The following is a 21,178-nucleotide window of genomic DNA, read 5'->3' as shown; positions in this document are numbered from 1 at the left end:
ACTGGTCCAAGGGCTACTGCATGAACTATCTCGCGTTTAATTTGCTCAAAGGCTTGTTGCTGCTCAGGGCCCCATTTAAAATCATTCTTCTTCCGGGTCACATGATAGAGGGGGCTTACAATCGAACTGTAATTTGGGATGTGCATTCTCCAGAACCCCACTGCACCCAAGAAAGCTTGCGTTTCTTTCTTATTAGTTGGTGGAGACATTGCTGTTATCTTGTTGATCACATCTGTGGGGATCTGTCTACGTCCATCTTGCCATTTTATTCCCAAAAATTGAATCTCCTGCGCAGGTCCCTTGACCTTACTCCGTTTTATGGCAAAACCGGCTTTCAGCAGGATTTGGATTATTTTCCTCCCTTTCTCAAAGACTTCTTCCGCTGTATCGCCCCACACAATAATGTCATCAATGTATTGCAGGTGTTCTGGAGCTTGCCCCTGTTCCAGCGCATTCTGGATCAGTCCATGGCAAATGGTAGGGCTGTGTTTCCACCCCTGGGGCAGTCGGTTCCAAGTGAACTGGACACCCCTCCAAGTAAAAGCAAACTGTGGCCTGCACTCTGCTGCCAAAGGGATTGAGAAAAATGCATTGGCAATATCAATCGTGGCATACCACTTTGCTGCCTTTGACTCTAGTTCATACTGAAGTTCTAGCATGTCCGGTACGGCAGCACTCAATGGTGGTGTGACTTCATTCAGGCCACGATAGTCTACTGTTAGTCTCCATTCTCCATTAGACTTTCGCACTGGCCATATGGGGCTATTGAAGGGTGAGCGGGTCCTGCTGATCACCCCCTGACTCTCCAGTCTACGGATCAGCTGATGGATGGGAATCAGGGAGTCTCGGTTGGTGCGATATTGCCGCCGGTGCACTGTTGTGGTCGCAATTGGCACTTGTTGTTCTTCAACTTTCAGCAACCCCACAGCAGAGGGATCTTCTGAGAGACCAGGCAAGGTGGACAGCTGCTCAATTTCCTCAGTCTCCAAAGCAGCAATACCAAAAGCCCACCGGTACCCTTTTGGGTCTTTGAAGTACCCTCTCTTGAGGTAGTCTATGCCGAGAATGCATGGAGCCTCTGGACCAGTCACAATAGGGTGCTTTTGCCATTCCCTCCCAGTCAGGCTGATTTCAGCCTCCAGCACAGTCAACTCTTGGGATCCTCCTGTTACTCCAGAAATATAGATGGGTTCCACCCCTTGACAGCTTGATGGCATCAGGGTACACTGTGCACCGGTATCTACTAGAGCCTTATACTTCTGCGGGACTGATGTGCCAGGCCATCTGATCCACACAGTCCAGTAAATCCGATTGTCCCCTACCTCCACCTGGCTGGAGGCAGGGCCCCTCTAACAGTCGTCACAGCATTGGACACCTAAGTCGTGTTGAAAGGGATTATTCTTCGTTATCACAGGAGCTGGAGTAAAATCAGCTCTTCCACTCCATCTGGGAAACTGATCACCAGAGACTGAAGCCGTAGCTCTCATGGGACGATCAGTCTTGGCCCTTGCTCCCCTCTTCAGTTCACTCACCCGTTCCTCCAAAGCTGAAGTAGGTTTTCCATCCCACTTTGTCATGTCTTCTCCGTGATCCAGCAGGTAAAACCATAGGGTACCCCGTGGCGTATACCTCCTGTATCTCCTCTCTTGAACAATAGGACGCCTTTTGTTAATAGCTGAGACGTGTGTTGGTACACATGAGGAGCCGGATAAATCAGATAGATTGTCCTTCAATTGTTCGATGTCCTGGGACAGTTTTTTCACAGCTGAGATGATAGAAGGGGTGAGACTGTCTTCGAACTCTCGGAGTTTATGAACCATTTCATCCACTGTTAGTGGTACTATGTCATTCCAGGTCACTGTTGCCAATGAATGGGCATATGATGACGGTGCATTCCGTGTAAGTTTTCGCCACATGGGTCGTGTACATTCAACTTCATCTGGATCTATAGGTGTATCCCCGTTATTCGGCTTGATGTGATAGATCATCTCTACGATGGCCGATTCCCTCAGAGACTGGATGCCTTTGTCTATAGTATTCCACTTGGCCGAACGACTCGTAACATCGTCCTTGTACGGAAACCTTTCTTTCACAGCTGCCAAGAGCCTCCTCCAAAGGCTGAGGGACTTTTTCTCTCTTGCAATTGCTTTATCAATTCCCCCTTCTCTAGCAAGTGATCCCAGCTGCTTGGCTTCTGTACCTTCTAGTTCGTGACCATCAGCCCCATTGTCCCAGCATCGGAGTAACCAGGTGATGATGTGCTCCCCTGGTTGACGGGTAAAATCTTTTCGCATATTCCGCAGCTCGGTTGAGGTCCGAGGTCGAGAAGTTACCTCTTCTTCTTCTTCTTCGTCATGTGATGATGACTCCTGATCAGATTCTGGACCGGGTGGTGAATTCATTGGTTCTTCATCTCGCTTCACCCTTTTTGCCTCCTTTTTGCTTGTTCGCTTGCGTACAGGGGCAACTGATATTGGTACGAATTGGTCCTCTGGTTTGGCTGCAGTGATTATCACTGTGGTTTGAGTAGCAACTGTACTTGTTACTGGGGGTGGTGTAGCTACTGTGCTTGGAGCTGGGGTAACCGCGCTGTCTGTTGCAGTTGAAGTTTGAGCAGCTGCTGTACTTGCCACTGGGACAGCTGTGCTGTTCATTGCAGCCAAAGTTTGAGTAGCGACTGTTGCTTTGCCCTCAGATCCGCCGACATTCTTTTCCTTTTGAAGGTGCTGGATAGTGTTGAACAAGGCCCTGTAAGCATAGGCCAAGCCCCAGCACGTTGCCGTGATTTGTCCATCTCTGGTATGGCCAGAATGACCACACACCTCATTTAAGTGTTTTACTAATTCTTCTGGATTTTGCAGTTGTTCGGTAGTGAAATTCCAAAGTACTGGAGGGGCCCACTGACCTAGATACTTGCCCATACTATCCCACACACCCTGCCACTCATGGCTGTCCAGCCTCAGGGAAAATCTCTCGGTCCTCCTACATCGTCGTTTGACCCCAGACAAGACCCAAACCTGAATCTGCTTAACTCTTGAAATCAGTAGTGGGTAAAACACACTCTGTATGCGTGTTAGCATGGTGATTCCCATCACCATCAGCAAACAAGTCTCAACAGCATTAAAAGGCCATTCAAAAAATTCAAAACTCTCAAATGTAAATGGTCTGGGGGGACGACTAGGAGGGTAAAAGGATGTCTCCTTCCCAGGTTGAGCACCTGAGAAGGAGAAAAAAGATGTGTAATTGCTAAGCACCTCCATCATATACCTCCCAAAGTATAAAGGTGGTGACCACACTGGGAACATAAGCCAGATCAGTTTCATGATCAATGATTCTATTGTATTACAAGTCATTACCATAAAGTACAATGGGATAAAAACCTTAGCCCAAGCCCCACACTTGAAAAACACTAATACAGCAAGTACCGGATGGACGTAAGATATCATATACTGAAACTGTGAGATCAAGAGGAACAACCTTGAGAGCCAATAAATCAGCATTGTGACGAGTGACTATCAATCCAGTCAGATCTGTTCTTATCTCAACCCTTCGTGCCCCACGTTGGGCGCCAAAAAGAACTGTCGTGGTTTAAACCCAGTCAGGTAATTCGTTCGCTCACTTCCCCCCCTTTTCTTGCCCTCCCCCTGCTCTCGGAGGGACGGAGAGGAGAATCGAAAAGAATGCAACTCCCACGGGTTGAGATAAGAACAGTTTAGTAACTAAGGTATAACACAAATCACTACTGCTACCACCAATGATAATAATGATAAAGGAAATAACAAGGGAAGAGAATACATCATCTCACCACCAGCCGACCGATAACTCGCCCCCCCCCAGCCCGACCAAGCTCCGACCGATACCTCCTCCAACCCTGCAGTCTCCCAGCCCTTCCGGCTCACTCCCAGTTACCTCCTGGGCATGACGTGCTGTGGTATGGAATACCTCTTTGGTCAGTTTGGGTCAGGTGTCCTGTCTCTGCTTCCTCCTGGCCTCCCCTCCTCCCTGGCAGAGCATGAGGCTCACAAAGTCCTTGGCCAAACCTAAACATCACTATCAGCTCTGTTCCCAAGCTGAAAGTCAAAACACTGCACTGCACCAGCTACCAAGAAGGGGAAAAATGAGTGCTACTGCTGAACCCAGGACAGCATGACAATGGCTTGAACTTCCCAAGCCTTGCTCATTGTGGGCTGCAGAAAAGCAAACAAATTAAAACAAGCACTGGGCACATAGAGGTTCTTTTACCTCCTGTCCTGGACCTATCAAAGCTGCTTCACAAAGTAAATTCTTAAACAGCTGCTGTTCATGCTTGTGTTGCACAAGCACTTCTCTTACACGCAAGGGGATTTCCAGATCTTTCCCGTTATTTCAGATGAAACCTTTTTAAACCGAGCGCAACATGACTCACAGAAGCCAGAGATCCTTGGACCCTTGGAAGGACTGGTTGGATATTCACTCTTTCCCTCTCTGACAGATGTGAACATGCACACAATTGTTTACAATTAAGAAGATAGTCCACGGTTATGATATGTTCTAATTATAAAGTAGGTTAACTTGAGGTTTTAAACAATTATTTTAACTTGCAAAATCTCTTAATCTCTCCAGTCTGTCTATATCCATGTCTTTTTAATCTCCATTTTGTAATTCCATCACTGTATTATCTAAATGTATACCTATTTTAAAAGCAGTTCTCAGATATTAGCAGGCAAGGATATCATTAACTTGCAATATGTGGGTGAGAACATTGCTGTAATAACACAACACAGCATTAGCAGAATAACAAACAGGCTCTACTAGTTCATACACATAAAGCAGTTGGTAGAACATGCTCAATTGTTTCCCTTCGACTTGTAGTAACATATGATACCATTTTGTTATCATCATTGCACATAAGGATTTTGCAAAGGAGCATTTCAGCTATTAATTGCACTGATTTGGCAGATGTGGCATTTTTATCTCACTCTTCATTCTACCATGACTAAGATTCTGATAGATACTTTTCTCCTTCTAACTGTATTTGGTCTAATCTCATCTACTACAGATTTCAAATAACAGGATACCCTTCATGGGAAAAAAGAAGAATCACGGCCAAGACCAATGAACATGATGCACAGATGTTTTGTTTTGCCAACACTGTGCATTCTCTAGCAATTTAAGTATGAAGCGTCACACTCAATATTTTCAAAGTCTCAGACATTGCAGAGCATCAAAGACTGAGATTGATTCATCAGTCTCTTTCCCATTTTTCTCATTATGTTTAAATTAGAGCAAAACAACCCTCTTTCAACACACACTCAATTTACACTATTAAATACTTTGGTGCTGTAGGGCTTTATAATTTCTGCATCTGCACAGCCCAAACACATAAGCAATGGATCTATGAATGAGTTTTCAAGTCTGCCCTGGGATACCTAGATGGTCAGGTCTGCAGATGAGAAGTCACTATGTGCAACCATTTAGAAAAACAGTTCCAGGAGAGACAACTTAGCTATGATCACATCCTAAAGTGGCAGATCTAGACTGTAGGTGCCATGATGCTGGGCATCATGAAAATATCAGGTGGGGCTTAGAATAGTCCTATTGTTGTTGTCCTGATATTCTGAGAACATGAAGGGGGTGAAAGGAGTCAGAGCAGGTTCCTTTAGAGCAGTCAGTATAACTGCAGGAAACAGATAACTGTTAGGGCCCACACATACTTCTTCAAGTATTATCACAAGACTGATGAGACCTCACACAGCCCATCTTTGAAGGAGTAAGCTCTGAGTCTCAGAACATCTTCATTTTCACTCTTAAAGTGAGCTTGTTATGAGGAGGTAAAGCAGGAGGTCAGGAAACTAGATCAGACAGCTATTATCATTTGAGTGCCTGAGTGTCCATCTGAGAATGTATACTTATTCCTAGAAGTAGGTGCGGCTGAGCAGGATGAGTCAGGAATGTGATAGATGGCAACATCACATTGGTGAGGAATACAGATTATTTCACTAGGGAAATTAACCTGAACACACAGGAACAGCCCTGATAAGAGAATACTCAAGACAAGTAAGTGGGGAAGAGAGAAATGAGGCAAAGTGGACTTGTGATTGCACAGAAATCCATATCAAAATTGTAGGTCACGCTCAAAGATGTCAGTCAATTGTTGCAGCCATGTTAGATTTCAGTCAGTAAGTCTTTGTTCAAATAGGTTTAAGCCATACTGGGACTGTATCACTGGAATCAAGCAAATCCATTTAATTCCAGCTATGCCTTTCACAGTGAAATAACAGCACTGTTGAAAGATACGTCAAATTAAAACTAGGACTGCAGTATGTGAAACCTATGGTCTCTGCCCTCTAGCTCTGATGGAGAGTTCTGAAGTCTGTTTTCAGTTGTCATAGGAGAGTATCACCAATCACATTCTGGAGTCTGGGATTTTGAGGGAATTCTCTGTCACAGGTCTAAAGAAGGTAGAAAGGTAGGTGTGCATTACTTGTAATCCAATGCACCCCAAGATGGTACATCACCAGCAAGTCTGCACACTCAGATCATCCATTCCTTAAGACCTTGACTACATCCAGCAGTCTGCTTCTTTCTATTTGTTGAAAAATGCCGTAAGACAGACATGCAATTCTTGGAAAAATAAACAAATCCTTCTTTTTCTTCCCCCTAAAAAAATGAGGTGGAAAAGAGGATATTTGTAGGTAATCCCCCCTGCTTTTCAAACTGCCCTTCTGTAGAACTGACCAAGCACATTTTGTTGTTTAGGACATAAGAAAGCATCTACCAAAGTATCTATCAAAGTCCGTCTTCTACAAGTCAGCTTCATTTTCAGAAAATGCTTGGAAGACTCAAAGGCTAAAATAAGTGGTGATTAGCCTCAGGAAGAAAACTTAGATCCTTCAACTAACCCAAGAGCTTCAATAAATTAGAATAATTATTCAGTGTAATTGAATGTGTGGTAGCTATGGCCACATTTATTTCTATATGGTTGCATAAACTTCCTGTAGCTGTGTGTGCCATGTGGTATTTAATATGTTTTGAACAAAGGGCTCTAGAGAAGATTCTGCATTTAGCTGTGTAACAATAATGAGCAAAATAATGACTCGGGTGTGTTGAATATGTCATATCTCATTCTCTTTACCGTCTGGCACAAAGCTTAGTCATGTACTGCTCAGGTTGATGGGGCATTTGTCTGCAGGATGACTAAAGCATCAGACATACATCAAGTTATAATTTTACCAAAGAACAACACTTGCACACAGACAGACGTTTTCAGTGTTGCAAATGTTTTGTGTGAAAAATTCCATTATAGCTTAAAGGCTTTAAAAGATTGTGTAAGCATAGTGGAATTCACTTCTTAACCAGACCTATCATTATAAATTAACCACACTTAGGAAATTTAAACACCTGTAAGTCCAAAACACTACTTAACCCTAAAATATTATTAAGAAATTAGAAGTTAAAATTCCTGTTTTAACAGCTGAATTTTAAGTACTTCAGCAAATATTGCCTTTTCATATTTCCTGTTCTTAATTACACATGACTCAATGGTACTTTATTATAAGACTAAACTCTGAGTAGTATTTCTCAGTGATAAGCAAAATATATATTCTCCCTGCTATTGAAGCCAGCTTTCTATACGCTGCTAATTAGATAAATAATTACCTGCTAGAACCCCTTTTTCCTGACCCAATTTTTAAAGTTCTTATATAAAAAAATTATTATATCTTAATAGAATTACATAAATATTACAGCAAAAACTCATTAACCACAATTACAGAGGATTTTGCTGAGACAATATAATACAGATATTTTTATTATGATTGCCAATTTCTTTAATTCAATTAGGACATACACATGGAGTTCCCTAAGAACAACACAGCATGCATCTCATTACCCTTAGTTAAAAATGGAAAAGACCAGATACCAGCAGTAGAAAATGAAAATCTACTTAGCCAGAATCACCTTAGCCTCAATACTTGACAATTTTCCTGTTTGCTGTGTCTAAAATGCAAACATATGACTGACTAGTCTTGACAACACATCATAAAGCAAAGTAGGGCCTCATAAACTGCTTTCATGGATGTATATCCTTTGTCATGTCTCCACCAATCTGGGTGTTACTATTTCACTACAGGTGGTCTTATGTTTTTGTGAAATAGTGTCCTGGTTTCAGCTGGGACAGAATTAATTTACTTCCTAGCAGCTGGCATGGTGCTGAGTTCTTTATCTCAATTTTAAAAAGGAATTTTATTATTTTTCTGATTCTCTCCCACATCCCACTGGGGTGGAATGAGTGAATGGCTGAATGGTGTTTGGCTGCCCGATGGTTAAACCACAACACACAGAAACAACTTAGCTCAAACGCAGTTTTATATGCACACAAACTAAAATAGCAGTTAATGATGATGTGAAATCAATTGGAAGTCATAGCCAGGGAAAACGAATTTCTGTTATAAAGAGGATGATAATTTTGGAGATAAGATCTGAAAAACATATAAATTTTAATATTAGACTTGAAAGCAGCCTGGAGCTAGAAAACAAATTAGACAGCATTTTTGTGGTCTTATTTATGATGCAGATAGGAAAGAAGTGCTCTGTTGGGTGTCCTTGGGTGGCATGGTCTAGTGGGAGGTGTCCCTGCCCATGGCAGTGGGGTTGGAACTAGATAATCTTAAGGTCCTTTCCAACCCTAACTATTCTATGATTCTATGACCATAAGCATATTTAAGAAAATTTGACAAATGCATAGAAGAAATTAATGAGCAACAGACATATTTGAATGCTACGTTTTACTGTTGTAACATGAGAAAAACAGAAAGACTGAACTTAAAGATACAGTTGATCCTACATGTACTGCATTTCTTTGAAAGCAGAAAGACAAGCAGGCTCAAGCAAGCTGGTTTTTTTTTTCTTTTTGCCTCTTTTTTTCTTTCCTTTTCTATTTTAATAAAAATCTAATAAGGAAGCACAAGAAAGCTGCCTGCTGTTATCATAGTCGGAATTTGACAGTGACATACAGATTAACACCTGCTATTTAAAATAAAATAATCACAGATACTTATGTTGCTTATAATATCTTACCATGATGTTTTTAACTGTAAGACCAAAATCCTGAAGCTAAATTATTTTTTTTTTTTTCCAGGACAAAACCACAGAGACTTCAGCCTAGTGAATTTCAAATATCACTACTTGCTTTACCTGTGATTCCTGGTGAAATCTTGCAGGACCCTGATTTTTTTATGAAGGTACTCACTAGTGAAATTCAGTCATCATAGAAGGCTGTTAGTGTTCTGATGGAATGTATGATGTCATTTGACTCAAAGATACTACAGACATATATGTTTCTGCTTTTCTGAGGAAGGATTGGCAATTATGTGGAGGTTTTACTGTCTTCATTCAGAATAGACTTTGAGCAAGAATTCAGACGTAGATCATATAGATGTCTCCTTTGTAAAGAATTTTGAACTCCAGAGACCAGTTACACAAGTTGAATATTCAAAATATGGTGCCATACTAAACAAACCCAGAATACAGAAGCTCACAGGTTAGTTGAGCCCATTTTGGGAAGTGGACACATGGGAGAGTTCTGTTGCTCTCAGCTAACTTTAGCAAATGACAATATAAGTAAAACAGCATTCATTCTAGATCATCTCAGTCTTCTTCACTTCAGTTGAGAATTTGTGAGTGGGTTTTTTTTTGCAATTCGTTTACATTGAAACTTTCTGCTTGTTTTATCATGGAAACTGTGATGTTATTAGTTTGAGAAATCAGTGATCTCCGTAGGGCTTAAAGACAAGGTATACAATGGTTAGAAACTAATATCACAAATTAAGAAATATAAATATTTCTAGATGGTTAACAAAATCTCTTGTGTAATAAAAATTTATTTGTTCACAAGAATTATATCTTGATGTCCACTCAACAGCTCCCTTATCAAAGACCAGTTTGCTTAAACATATATCATACATTCAAAACAACTGACAGGCAAAAGTCTTTCAGTGAGCACCTGAAAATACTTTCTCTACTACATAGCTTAGGCTGTGTAAAGTAATTCTAAAGTTTGCCTTAATCACAGGCAGAATCAGGACCTTATCACCCAAGCAGAGGACCATTTTTACTCATCTGACTTAGGCATAAACAAATTCTCTCTTAGTTCTTAAGCTCTACTGACATGAGGTTGTTGCTCCAGGCTCTACATTTATTTGGTGACAGAAGCAAAAATCCCATTGAAAACTGCCACACAAAGTTAAAACCACTGCAAAACGATAACTGAAATTACACCAGAGGGAAAGATGTAGGGAAAATATACCAAAAGAGAAACATGCTTTAGAGCGATGACTTTAAAAGAATAATTGAGTTAAATGGACATCTGTGCAAAGGTAACCGGAGAAATTCATCAGATTTCTACAGAGCAGTGAAGTTTAGAAAGTTTAGGAAGGTTAGAAAGTTCTAGGAAGAAATTTAACTCTATCCCAGCCAAAACCAGAACATCAGAAAATGATGGAAGATTTTGCAAAAGATGGAGAAAGGAAAACAAGTGCAATAAGTTTTAAGAAGATTTTTCTGTTAATATAGGTCACATAGGATCTGGATCTCATCTGACACTAGACTAGATCAGTGACCTTAGAAATTGGAATCTGAATCAAGAAATTAAGCTTACAAACATGCATTTAATATACTTAGTTTCAATGGACCCTTAAAAACACTGTTCTGGTTTTCACACTGGTGAGCGTGAGCGGTCAGACTCAGGAAGTGGGAATGTCAGCAAAATCCTCCCTGCAACACACTGCCAATCTGCTTCTACAGTGGTGTATTGCTCTTCTGCTATCCTTCAATTGCCTGACCAAAGGGTGATTGCCTATTGAAGCAGCCTGACATCTAGGGAAATTAAAACCAAAGCAAAGCTATCAAATTCTTCTATATTTGTTGCTGTGGTCAATCCATAAGTGGTTGCTTTGTACACAAGGAGCAGATCAAGCATCTCCTCTGTCATATAAACCTATTTTTTTTTTAGAAAAATATGTTAGGAGAAGCCCACAGCTCTATGGTAATGGAGAAAACCACAGGCAGAAATAAAACCAAATGGCAATGCAGGACTTTGTGCAAGAAAAGAATTTACCAGAAAAGAAGGAGGATATGTTAATTGAAGACTTATTTTTGCATTTGTCTATATGGACATGCTCTCAGATTTTATAAAAATGCCACTTTTAGATACCATTTTCTTACCTAGACAATAAGTTATAAAAATCTTTATAATAATTAATTACTTACTTTCTGGATACTTGTATCCTCAGTAAGGTACCTGAGCCTCAGATCAGAGTTCTGTTTCAACAGTTTTACAGTCATAGCATGCTTATTAAGGAGACCTTGTATTTCCAAGCAATCACCTTAGAAGCTTCACTACAAGAAAAGAATGTGCAAGAAGACTTGGTAAGATTAGTGTGCACAAGCAATGCCATGCATTAGGTATGCAGCAGAAGAAACCCAACTTGCACGTCAAGTGTGACACAAACTGTGACAACAGTGCAAAGCCATCCTCCATTTACAGTCCTTACATACTCACTACAGGTCTAACCGGTAACCGTGTACACCTTAGGTCTTGAAGCTCCACTGGTGTGACCTAAGGTCCTATGCGAAATGGTGGCAGAAAACTGTGTCTGCATAAGAGTCTTAACTATAGATAATGGTTGTTTTTTGATCCTGTGGATTTTCCATCAGTACCATTTTCCATTTATAATAAAAAGGGATTTTCTTACACATCAATCATAACAGTGGTTTTAAAGCTTCTGGACACTAAATAATACCAAATTAAAATGTAAAATCTGTCACATACCCTTCTGCCCTCCACGCAGCGCTGGAGCTCAGGCTTCGCTAGCACACCATATTGGCAACCATGGGGCTGCCACGTTATTTCTCTCCAGTCACAGGTCCTGTTGTCAGAGCAGCTGAGGCAAGGGACAATCCACTGCCCTGGAAAACAGAAACAGGATGTCAACACCTCCTCTGCATTTTTGTGAATGGCTTTATTATACAGCAAGCAAGATATTTTTGAGTATGTTGTCATGGGAGTTTTCCCTAAATTAAATGCCCCCGACCCTTTGAAGAGACTTTCCTTCCTCTGTGTTATGCCCTGTTCATTTAGCTAGTGTGGGAGGTTTCCCTTTCCCTGAAAGAGCTGCGAAGGCTCAAATTTGACAGTTACTCGTGGGTTCATTTCTCAGTTCATGTTGCCTTTCTCGTAGCAGCTTGTCCTTTCTCCACAGAAGGGGTATGAGAAAGGGAAAGGGGTTGAGGAGACTGAAGGCAAAAAAGAAAATATCCATATTCAGAAGGCCCTAAAGACAAGATTCATTCTCATCTACAATTAAACATCTAAAAGTTGGGTTGTTGGTTGAAGCTAGACTTTGATAGCCCCTTGAGAGAAAAATGAAACAAGAGAGACAATGACGTTCCCTCAAAAATACTGATTTCTTTGATTTGTGAGAATTCAGGGGACTGTCCCAGACTACACATATACATTTCAGAAGGTGAAAGTAAGGTCAGGTGAATAACCTATGTGATTTATTAGAGCCTGATTTTCCTATTTTCAAAAATCACTTTTCAGATTAGGAGCATGTCGTGGTTTAAACCCAGTCAGGCAACTTGTTCACTCACTCCCCTCCTTCTTGCCCTCCCCCTACTCCTGGAGGGACGGAGAGGAGAATCGAAAGAATGCAACTCCCACAGGTTGAGATAAGAACAGTTTAGTAACTAAGGTATAACACACAACACTACTGCTACCACCAATAATAATAATGATAAAGGAAATAACAAGGGAAGAGAATACAACACCTCATCACCAGCTGACCGATAACCCGCCCCCCCCAGCCCAACCAAGCTCCGACCGATGCCTCCTCCAACCCTGCAGACTCCCAGCCCTTCCGGCTCACTCCCCGTTACATCCTGGGCATGACGTGCTGTGGTATGGAATACCTCTTTGGTCAGTTTGGGTCAGGTGTCCTGTCTCTGCTTCCTCCTGGCTTCCCCTCCTCCCTGGCAGAGCATGAGGCTCACAAAGTCCTTGGCCAAACCAAAACATCGCTATCAGCTCTGTTCCCAGGCTGAAAGTCAAAACACAGCACTGCACCAGCTACCAAGGAGGAGAGAAATGACTGCTACTGCTGAACCCAGGACAGAGCATAAAGTGGAATTACCAGAAGTCAGTGGGGTTTAGGCATCTCTTGATTTGACTGGTTTTGTTATGTTAGTTTTCTAAAGCTATTAATTTACAAAATCCTACTGGAAGTCTGAGGGATTTAACTTCTGAAGGAAGACAGAAAACTTTTGAGTTGCCTTTTATTTTCAAATCAACACAAGGAACACTTTTTTCTAGCACATACAAGTGCACCTTCCTAACAATATCTCCAGGCGCCTATGTAGCTCTGTCAGCAAAACCTGCTTTCACTCTGATTAAAGGCATTACACAAGGAAGACTGCAGAGTCCCTGTGTCAATGCTATTAGGCCTCCCTAGCACAGCCAAGTTTCTCACTGCAGCTCATCAAACAGCTCTAAAAGCAAACGTTTGCAGAGTAGTCCTGGCCTTAGAGTTTGTGACCATCACTGCTACCAGACAGCAGCTCCCCAGGCAAATGGGTGAGCTTTGCTGTGTGTGATACATTGCTGCTACACAAGAAGCCACAGCAAAAAACCTAGGCTATAAGTGCCTATCAACTTGTGCCTTATCAAGTCTGGGACAGAGTGGGAAGCAGAGTGAAGCAACCCTGCGGATCCTAGTGGCCTTGGGGGAGTCAGCGGCTAATCTGGGAGCAAGGGAACTTCCAGGGAGGCAAGCCTGCGTTTGTGGCAAGCACAAGCCCCATGTGAGTATGTTTTGGTAGGTGGTAGAGTGAGTTGTCTCAGCAGATAAAGAAGTCCATCTAAATAAAAACATCAAGAACTGGCACACCTAAGGGCAGAATATATCCCACAATGCTACAGGAAAATAACCCATATATATATATATTCCATATATATATTTCAGATATTTGTGCACAAGTCCATGGGACCTGATGAAATCCATCCATGGGTCCAGAAGGAGCTGGCAAATGAAGTTGCTAAGCCACTGTCCAGCATATCTGAAAAATCATGGCAGTCAGGTGAAGTTCACAACAACTGGAAAAAGGGAAATATAACCCCCATTTTCAAGAGGGGAAAAATGGATGACTTAGGGAATTACAGACCAGTCAGTCTCACCACTCTGCCTGGCAAAATCTTGGAGCAGATTCTCCTGGAAGGCATGCTAAGGCACATGAAAATCAACAAGGTGCTTGGTGACAGCCAGCATGGCTTCACTAAGGGGAAATCCTGCCTGACCAGTTTGGTGGCCTTCTATGATGGGACTACAGAACTGAGGGACAGGGGTAGAACAGTTGATGTCATCTACCTGGACTTGTGCAAAGCGTTCAACACTGTCCCACACGACATCCTTGTCTCTGAATTGGAGAGACATCAATTTGATGGATGGACCACTCAGTGGATAAAGAACTGGCGGGATGGCCACACACAAAGAGTTGTGGTCAATGGCTCAATGTCCAGCTGGAGACCAGTAACGAGTGGTGTCCCTCAGGGATCGGTGTTGGGACCGGTCTTGTTCAACATCTTTGTCGCTGACATGGACAGTGGGATTGAGTGAGCCCTCAGCAAGTTTGCAGATGACACCAAGCTGTGTGGTTCAGTTGATACGCCGGAGGGAAGGAATGCCATCCAGAGGGACCTTGACACGCTTGTGAGGTGGGCTGATGCCAACCTCATGAAGTTTAACCATGCCAAGTGCAAGGTCCTACACCTGGGTCGGAGCAATACCAGGCACAGCTACAGGTTGGGCAGAGAAGAGATTCAGAGCAGCCCTACAGAGAAGGACTTGGGGGTGTTGGTTGATGAGAAAATGAACATGAGCCGGCTTCAGTGTGCACTTGCGGCCCAGAAAGCCAACCGTATCCTGGGCTGCATCAAAAGGAGTGTGACCAGCAGGTCAAAGGAGGTGATCCTGCCCCTCTACTCTGCTCTTGTGAGATCTCACTTGGAGTATTGTGTGCAGTTCTGGTGTCCTCAACATAAAAAGGACATGGAACTGTTGGAACAAGTCCAGAGAAGGGCCACAAGGATGATCAGGGGACTGGAGCACCTCCCATATTAAGACAAGCTGAGAAAGTTGGGGCTGTTCAGCCTGGAGAAGAGAAGGCTGCATGGAGACCTCATAGCAGCCTTCTAATATCTGAAGGGGGCCTAAAAGGGTGCTGGGGAGGGACTCTTCAGTAGAGACTGTAGTGACAGGACAAGAGGTAACGGGTTAAAACTTAAACAGGGGAAGTTTAGATTGGATATAAGGAAGAAATTCTTTACTCTAAGGGTGGTGAGGCACTGGAATGGGTTGCCCAAGGAAGTTGTGAATGCTCCATCCCTGGCGGTGTTCAAGACCAGGTTGGACAGAGCCTTGGGTGAGATGGTTTAGTGTGAGGTGTCCCTGCTCATGGAAGGGGGGTTGGAACTACATGATCTTAGGTCCTTTCCGACCCTAACTATTCTATGCTTCTATATGGGAGTATAACCAGCCTTATCTGCTGTGTAGCTTTTGTTCTATGCAGAACATGCTCACCCCACTCTCAGCTACACATGCAGACAACATGGAGCAAATAACGGCAGACTGAACCTAAACACTGACTTCACTACCCTGTGTGGCAGTGAACATAAACCAGCTCCCCTGGTTCTCACAGGTGTGCGTGCTTCCTGAAGGCTGCTGCCAGGCAAACAGCCCAGTTCAACATTGAAGAAGCGGAAGGAGGGACTCTCAGGACCATGACGGTAGGTAAGGGAGATGGAGCTGCCCAGAGCTCCTTGCCCAGAGGAGTGTCAAACTTGCATTGCCTGTGTTCTAATCACCTAGTTGTTTGTCCTTAAGGACAATGTTCCCCAATGTTCTTACCAGCTGAGGACCACTTCAAACTTCAGAATTCATTAGGACAGGAAAATAACACCACTGTAACCTAGCAATTTTTTTGTGGGAGAAGAGGTTGTGGCCTCCTGGCCACCACTGGGATAAGGCACGCTTTGATCCTGTAAGATTTCTATCTCCACTTGTGGATCTTGCCCTTAGCTCCCTCTGCGCCTCCTTTGCAACTCGTGACTAAAGGGTCATTCCCAGCTCCATAGCAGTCGTATGAAGAGACTGAAAAGTGCAAGGCCTCAGGACAAACAGTAATAGTATGCAAGTATCTTTTACTGTTTTGTGCCTTTTCAGTATCAGAGCATGGACAGAATAGTTGGTTGGTTTAAGGTCTGGACTCAGACTACTGTAAAGTTCTTCAGAAATGAGCTGAATGTTGTTTTCAGCAGTGGTTTATATTTAAAATTATATGAAAACTGGGCAGTTCTTTCCCTGACATTGTAATTTTTCTTTTAAGCCAAATACATAAAAGTTCTGGCAATGTCTACAACATCTGAGATCCCTCATTTTACTGAATTTTCTTAACATCCATACATTTATGAGCTGATCTGGTTTTAGGTAATAGACTAGAAAAGTACAACTATATAAAATGAATATTGAGAAGCTGAAACATTTGAACAATAAAAGTTTCAACTTTGGCAACTGAAAATGATAAGTGCCTTTTGAAAAACAACTTTCAAATACTTTGGTTTATATTGAATAGCTCTCTAGGTACACTAAGAAAAAAATATGCCAGTTTTTGGCATACGCTAAAGGTTAGTGGGAAATGTAAAAAAAAATATAGAACAAGTATATATGGAGATAAACTCAAGTTTATAGGAAGCACTGACATTTACTGCTAACAGAATAGTTGCAGGTTTTATATTTATATAGATTTTTTTTAATTGTGTGTAAATTTATGCATTTTTTATCCAATCATTATGAACTTTTCCTATAGTAACTTCACAACAGTTAGTCAATGTATTCTTAACCTTTAAAAATAAGATTGTGTTGAAAGATGAAATGAATCTCATATATAAAAGAAGAAGAAATATTGCAAACAATATCAGTTTGGAAATTAAGCTTATTTTCTATTGAAATTATAACCTTCTTCTCCTCCATTTATATCAGGCAGCAGCATGCAAAGTGGCTTTCAGAACCACTTCAATCAATTTTGTGGTGCTCTGGTAATTGCCCCTACCAGGCCAGGGAAAGTTTACTTACAATTCAGTGAAAGAGAGCAGGAGAGAGCTGCTGTTAGTTTATTCACAAATTAAACACAGATAAAAGCAAAATTTTATGGAAACCTGTAAATGTGAGTTTTCCACAGGAAGAGTGAAAGTAAACTGGATTTTTGGCTCATCAGAGCAATTTATCATCTCATGTATAAATCTTCTCCTCAACATATGAGATTAAATATTGCCAGTACTTCCAAAAAACGCTCTCTTAAAAAGGCATGAAAAGAAATATACTCTTAAAATAATTTATTGGACTGTTTATCTTGTTTTAAAATATATTAGTCCAAAGTTAAAAGTTTTAACCAATAAAGATAGTTTTGTTTCTCCTTTCAGCCTCTTTTGTTTTTATTCAACCTTTCCCACTGACATAGCCACTAATACACATCTTATGCTTTCAAGAGCAAAATCAAAGTTTTCCAATAGTGCTAAACAATTATTCATATAAAAGGAAAAATTATATTCTAAACTGACAACTCAGATTTTAAATACTCAACCAAAACTAATGCTAAAGATAGTTTCATGATTTATGACTAGTTTAATTTTATATTTGATGTCTATTTGGCACACTAAGACTTTGAAAAATGTTTTCTCCATGAATGTGCTGTAGATTTCTTTTTCTTTAGCTTTTAGCTGCCCTCATGAAAAACAAAACTGAAATTACATTTAAAGGACAATTTTGTTGCTACAGAGTAAATGGCCTTAGGCCTACAGTCGTATGTTCAAATTGAAATTTACTCCTTGTAACTAAAGGAGACACTCGCTTGAATATCAGTTTATGTCTCTGCTGGACCCCAATCCAGATAGCTGTTGAACACAAAGAGAGAGCTCACGCAGAATTATGTTAAACTGGATATGCAGTAAGTGTGGAAAGTGGGATACAACTAAAACACGCATGTCACAGCAGCAAAGTGAATCTGTGATCTCTTACCATATTTTGTAATTACCTGCAAAACAGATTTCCAGAGTGCAGCAGCATGATTCACCTGCAGGGGTTTAGTACAGCTTGGGGTTCTTGTGGTATCTACCAATTATCTCTCTCTGAGGAGCCAAACACACAGTTGATGCTTCCTGACTTACGTATTATTGATAATACAGCAATACTGAACAGAGAGCTAATGTTCCTGTGATAACCTGACTCAAGTTCCGTTGAATCAAAGGGAATTTTCTGAAGGAAAAAGGTTTTTAATAGCTACAAGAATCATAATTTCATTCCATCATCTGAACAAGATGGAGAGAACTTTCCCATGTGGAATAGTCAAAAAGAGAGAGAGATATGGTGTAAATTAAGTGCATATTTGACAAGATACTGAGCTTCCTGAAAACAATAGTGCCATGGTGACTAAGACAGGAGGAAGCCAGTTCCCTGAACTACTGTCTATGTGCTGCATCAAAGGACTAGAAATGAGGCTTGAAATCCTGGTTGTACTGAACTGCAAAGCAGACTGCTGTCTTACCATTAATCTTACCATTAATGTCAGAGGAAGCAGAGCTTCATCTCTATCTCTGCTGCTGTGCCTCAGCCTCTGTGGGCACAAATACAAGTTTTTGCCAGCACAGCTACATTTTGCAGTGGTAATAGCTCAGCACCCCTATACAACTAACCTGTTCCCTGGCATAAGATCAGTATATGACACTGCCTTACTTCTGCAGAAGTTTTGAGCTTTCTTCTGAGAGGAAATGACATTGCTTGGCTTCTCTGAACATTTATTTAAGTAAAAGAGATGTTGCTGCTTTAGCTGAGAATTTACAATTGCTCCCACATGTGTTAGGAAAATGCTCACTGCCAGGATTGGGATCTCACTTGGCTGTTACAAATTTGGAATGATTTTCCACAAAAACCCCATGCTTTCCAGTTCCAGTTGGAAGTTGTGAAGTACATTAAAACTATACAGCCACTTGTTACCAGATACTGCAAACCCCAGTTCTAGGCTCATTAGATACCTCTTGGCAATCTTTGCTTTATAAGCACAAATTATTCTTCCCTGTTTAATATACTCGCCCTTTGAGACTACTTCTCCTGAAGTTTGTTTCCATTTTAATTGTCCATATTATTCACAATAAGGCTGCAAAAGAATATTTTATATTCAGCTTTACTTAGCTAGATGCATTATTCAAAAGAAACATGTTATGTATCAGGAGAAATAGTTTATCTGCCCAAGAAGGACTCTGTTGTGGATTTGGTTAGGGTTTTCTAGTCAGAAACTTTATGTCCTGATATAGTAGCATAAGATGGGTTGTGCTTCTTATTATTGACAATTTGCTTCGTGATTATAATACACAACAATTTCTCCTTTGTGCATTCTGTTCATATAACACAAAATTAATATATGCATCTGTTTCACATGAAGTGATGCATTCAGGCAGTTCCCATATCCCTTTTACTTTGTATTGCTTATTCTGTGAGATTGTGCAAATTTATTGCTGTGAGGAGCTGTTCCTATCTATGGCAAGATAAAAAATAGAGTTTAGCAGACCATTCAGGAGTGTGGGGCTGTTTTTCATTTGTCTAACAAAGAATTAAATACAATTTATTATTGTCTAATCCAGCAACAACTTAAGCTATAAAACTGCATACCTGAGTAGTCCTGTGGAATACTCAGATTTGTTAAAGTACACTTGCATAAACGTTCATGCAGCTGTGACCTAAACATGACAATCTGTTGTAAGCTGGGGTCTCACTAAACCAATGAGATATCTTGATTGGATTGGGTACTATATAATGTTTGTTTTGTCCATCTTGTTTTTAAGGTATCAATATGTGCAAAACCACATATTTTACCTTTTGACTATTTTTGAGTTTCCTGTATAGAAGTGGAAATATAAAATTCAAATGGATCACAATGTTGTATTCTTTTTGTAAAGCTAATTTTTATTTTTAGTAGATAATCCCTTCCATTTAGAATAAAGCATTTTTATTTTAAATGATTTTGTTGGACATCATAGCGCATTTTAAAGGCTACATGATAATAATACAAGCAGTGGTAGGTAACTGATTAGTTATCTACCTAATTGTGAACAAACTAATTAACTTGATTTTTAAAATCTGTACCTGTTACAAGTAATTAGCTAAATTTACTGTATGTAGGTTAGTGCATGTCCACAGAAAAGAGGAAACATTGCTTCTAGTTTTACTTTGATGAGGTGCAAGAATTAATTTTCAGAAGAAACAGGATTAACTGCAAACCTTTTGTGTCTCCAGCTTCACATGTCTTAAACATTGTCTGTGAAATTGCTGAGAGGTATTCACGAGACAGAGGCTGCAAGCCACAGGACTCCTCTGGACGAATTCGAGAACCACAGTCCTGAATTAAAAGGAAATATGTGAAAATGACAGTACTGCACCCAGCCATATGACTTTGAAATCCTCTTCAAGTACATTTAAAGAGAAAAGAAGTTATATTTATAATATATATATTTCATTAATCCTTTGATTTTACAGATATATTTTCAATATGAAATTTTGAATCTTTTTTCCATTCAGACAATGGTTTTGTAATAAATTATCACAATCTACAGTAAATGTATAAGATACTACATTTGCTAAAGGTACAAGAAAATTTATTAAGTCAAACATATATAATATTCATCTAATGTCATGTTGTCTATAGTTAGTGCACAAGCTTTACCTATTTGACCTCAGTAATTTTGTACACATATTTGCAGTCATATGGAATACATTTCTGTGATAAAATGTTCCACATGAGTGTCAGGAGATAGAGATGCATAAAGGAAAAGAGAAAGAAAAAAAAATTTCAAGGGGAAAATATGTGAGCTAGTAAAATGTTTTGTAAATGGAAGTTGCGGCCCTTTCTGGTCAAATGGAATATTAGTCATAATAATGTTCAATAATTCAAAAGTTCCCTTTTAAAGAACTGCACATGCTTAGAACTACTAATTATTTACAAACTAACTACACAAACGGAAACACTCTTTGACTGGAGTGTTTTCATTTCGAGTAGAAGCATTCTTGAAACCTAGAAGAAGATGTCATTTCTCCAAAAA

The 21,178-nt window shown here is 40.6% G+C and overlaps 1 protein-coding gene across 1 annotated transcript in view; it reads right to left on the bottom strand.

Annotated features, from left to right (window-relative positions):
- The window catches only part of CPED1 (cadherin like and PC-esterase domain containing 1), a 160,011-nt gene that overhangs the window by 13,609 nt on the left and 125,224 nt on the right, over positions 1–21,178 (bottom strand). The window contains exons 18-19 of the mRNA XM_062609662.1: positions 20,361–20,478; positions 11,810–11,946 (exon numbers count right to left, since the gene is read on the bottom strand). Coding sequence (XP_062465646.1) covers positions 11,810–11,946; positions 20,361–20,478 — 255 coding nt within the window. The remainder of the gene's footprint in view (positions 1–11,809; positions 11,947–20,360; positions 20,479–21,178) is intronic.

This window comes from Pezoporus occidentalis, unplaced genomic scaffold (genome assembly GCF_034315485.1).
Source record: "Pezoporus occidentalis ecotype Australia unplaced genomic scaffold, CSIRO_AGI_Poc_V1 ctg14, whole genome shotgun sequence".
NCBI classification, from domain to species: Eukaryota; Metazoa; Chordata; class Aves; order Psittaciformes; family Psittacidae; genus Pezoporus; species Pezoporus occidentalis.
The sequence above is the reverse complement of the archived record's forward strand: the minus strand, read 5'-3'. Positions and strand labels throughout refer to the sequence as shown.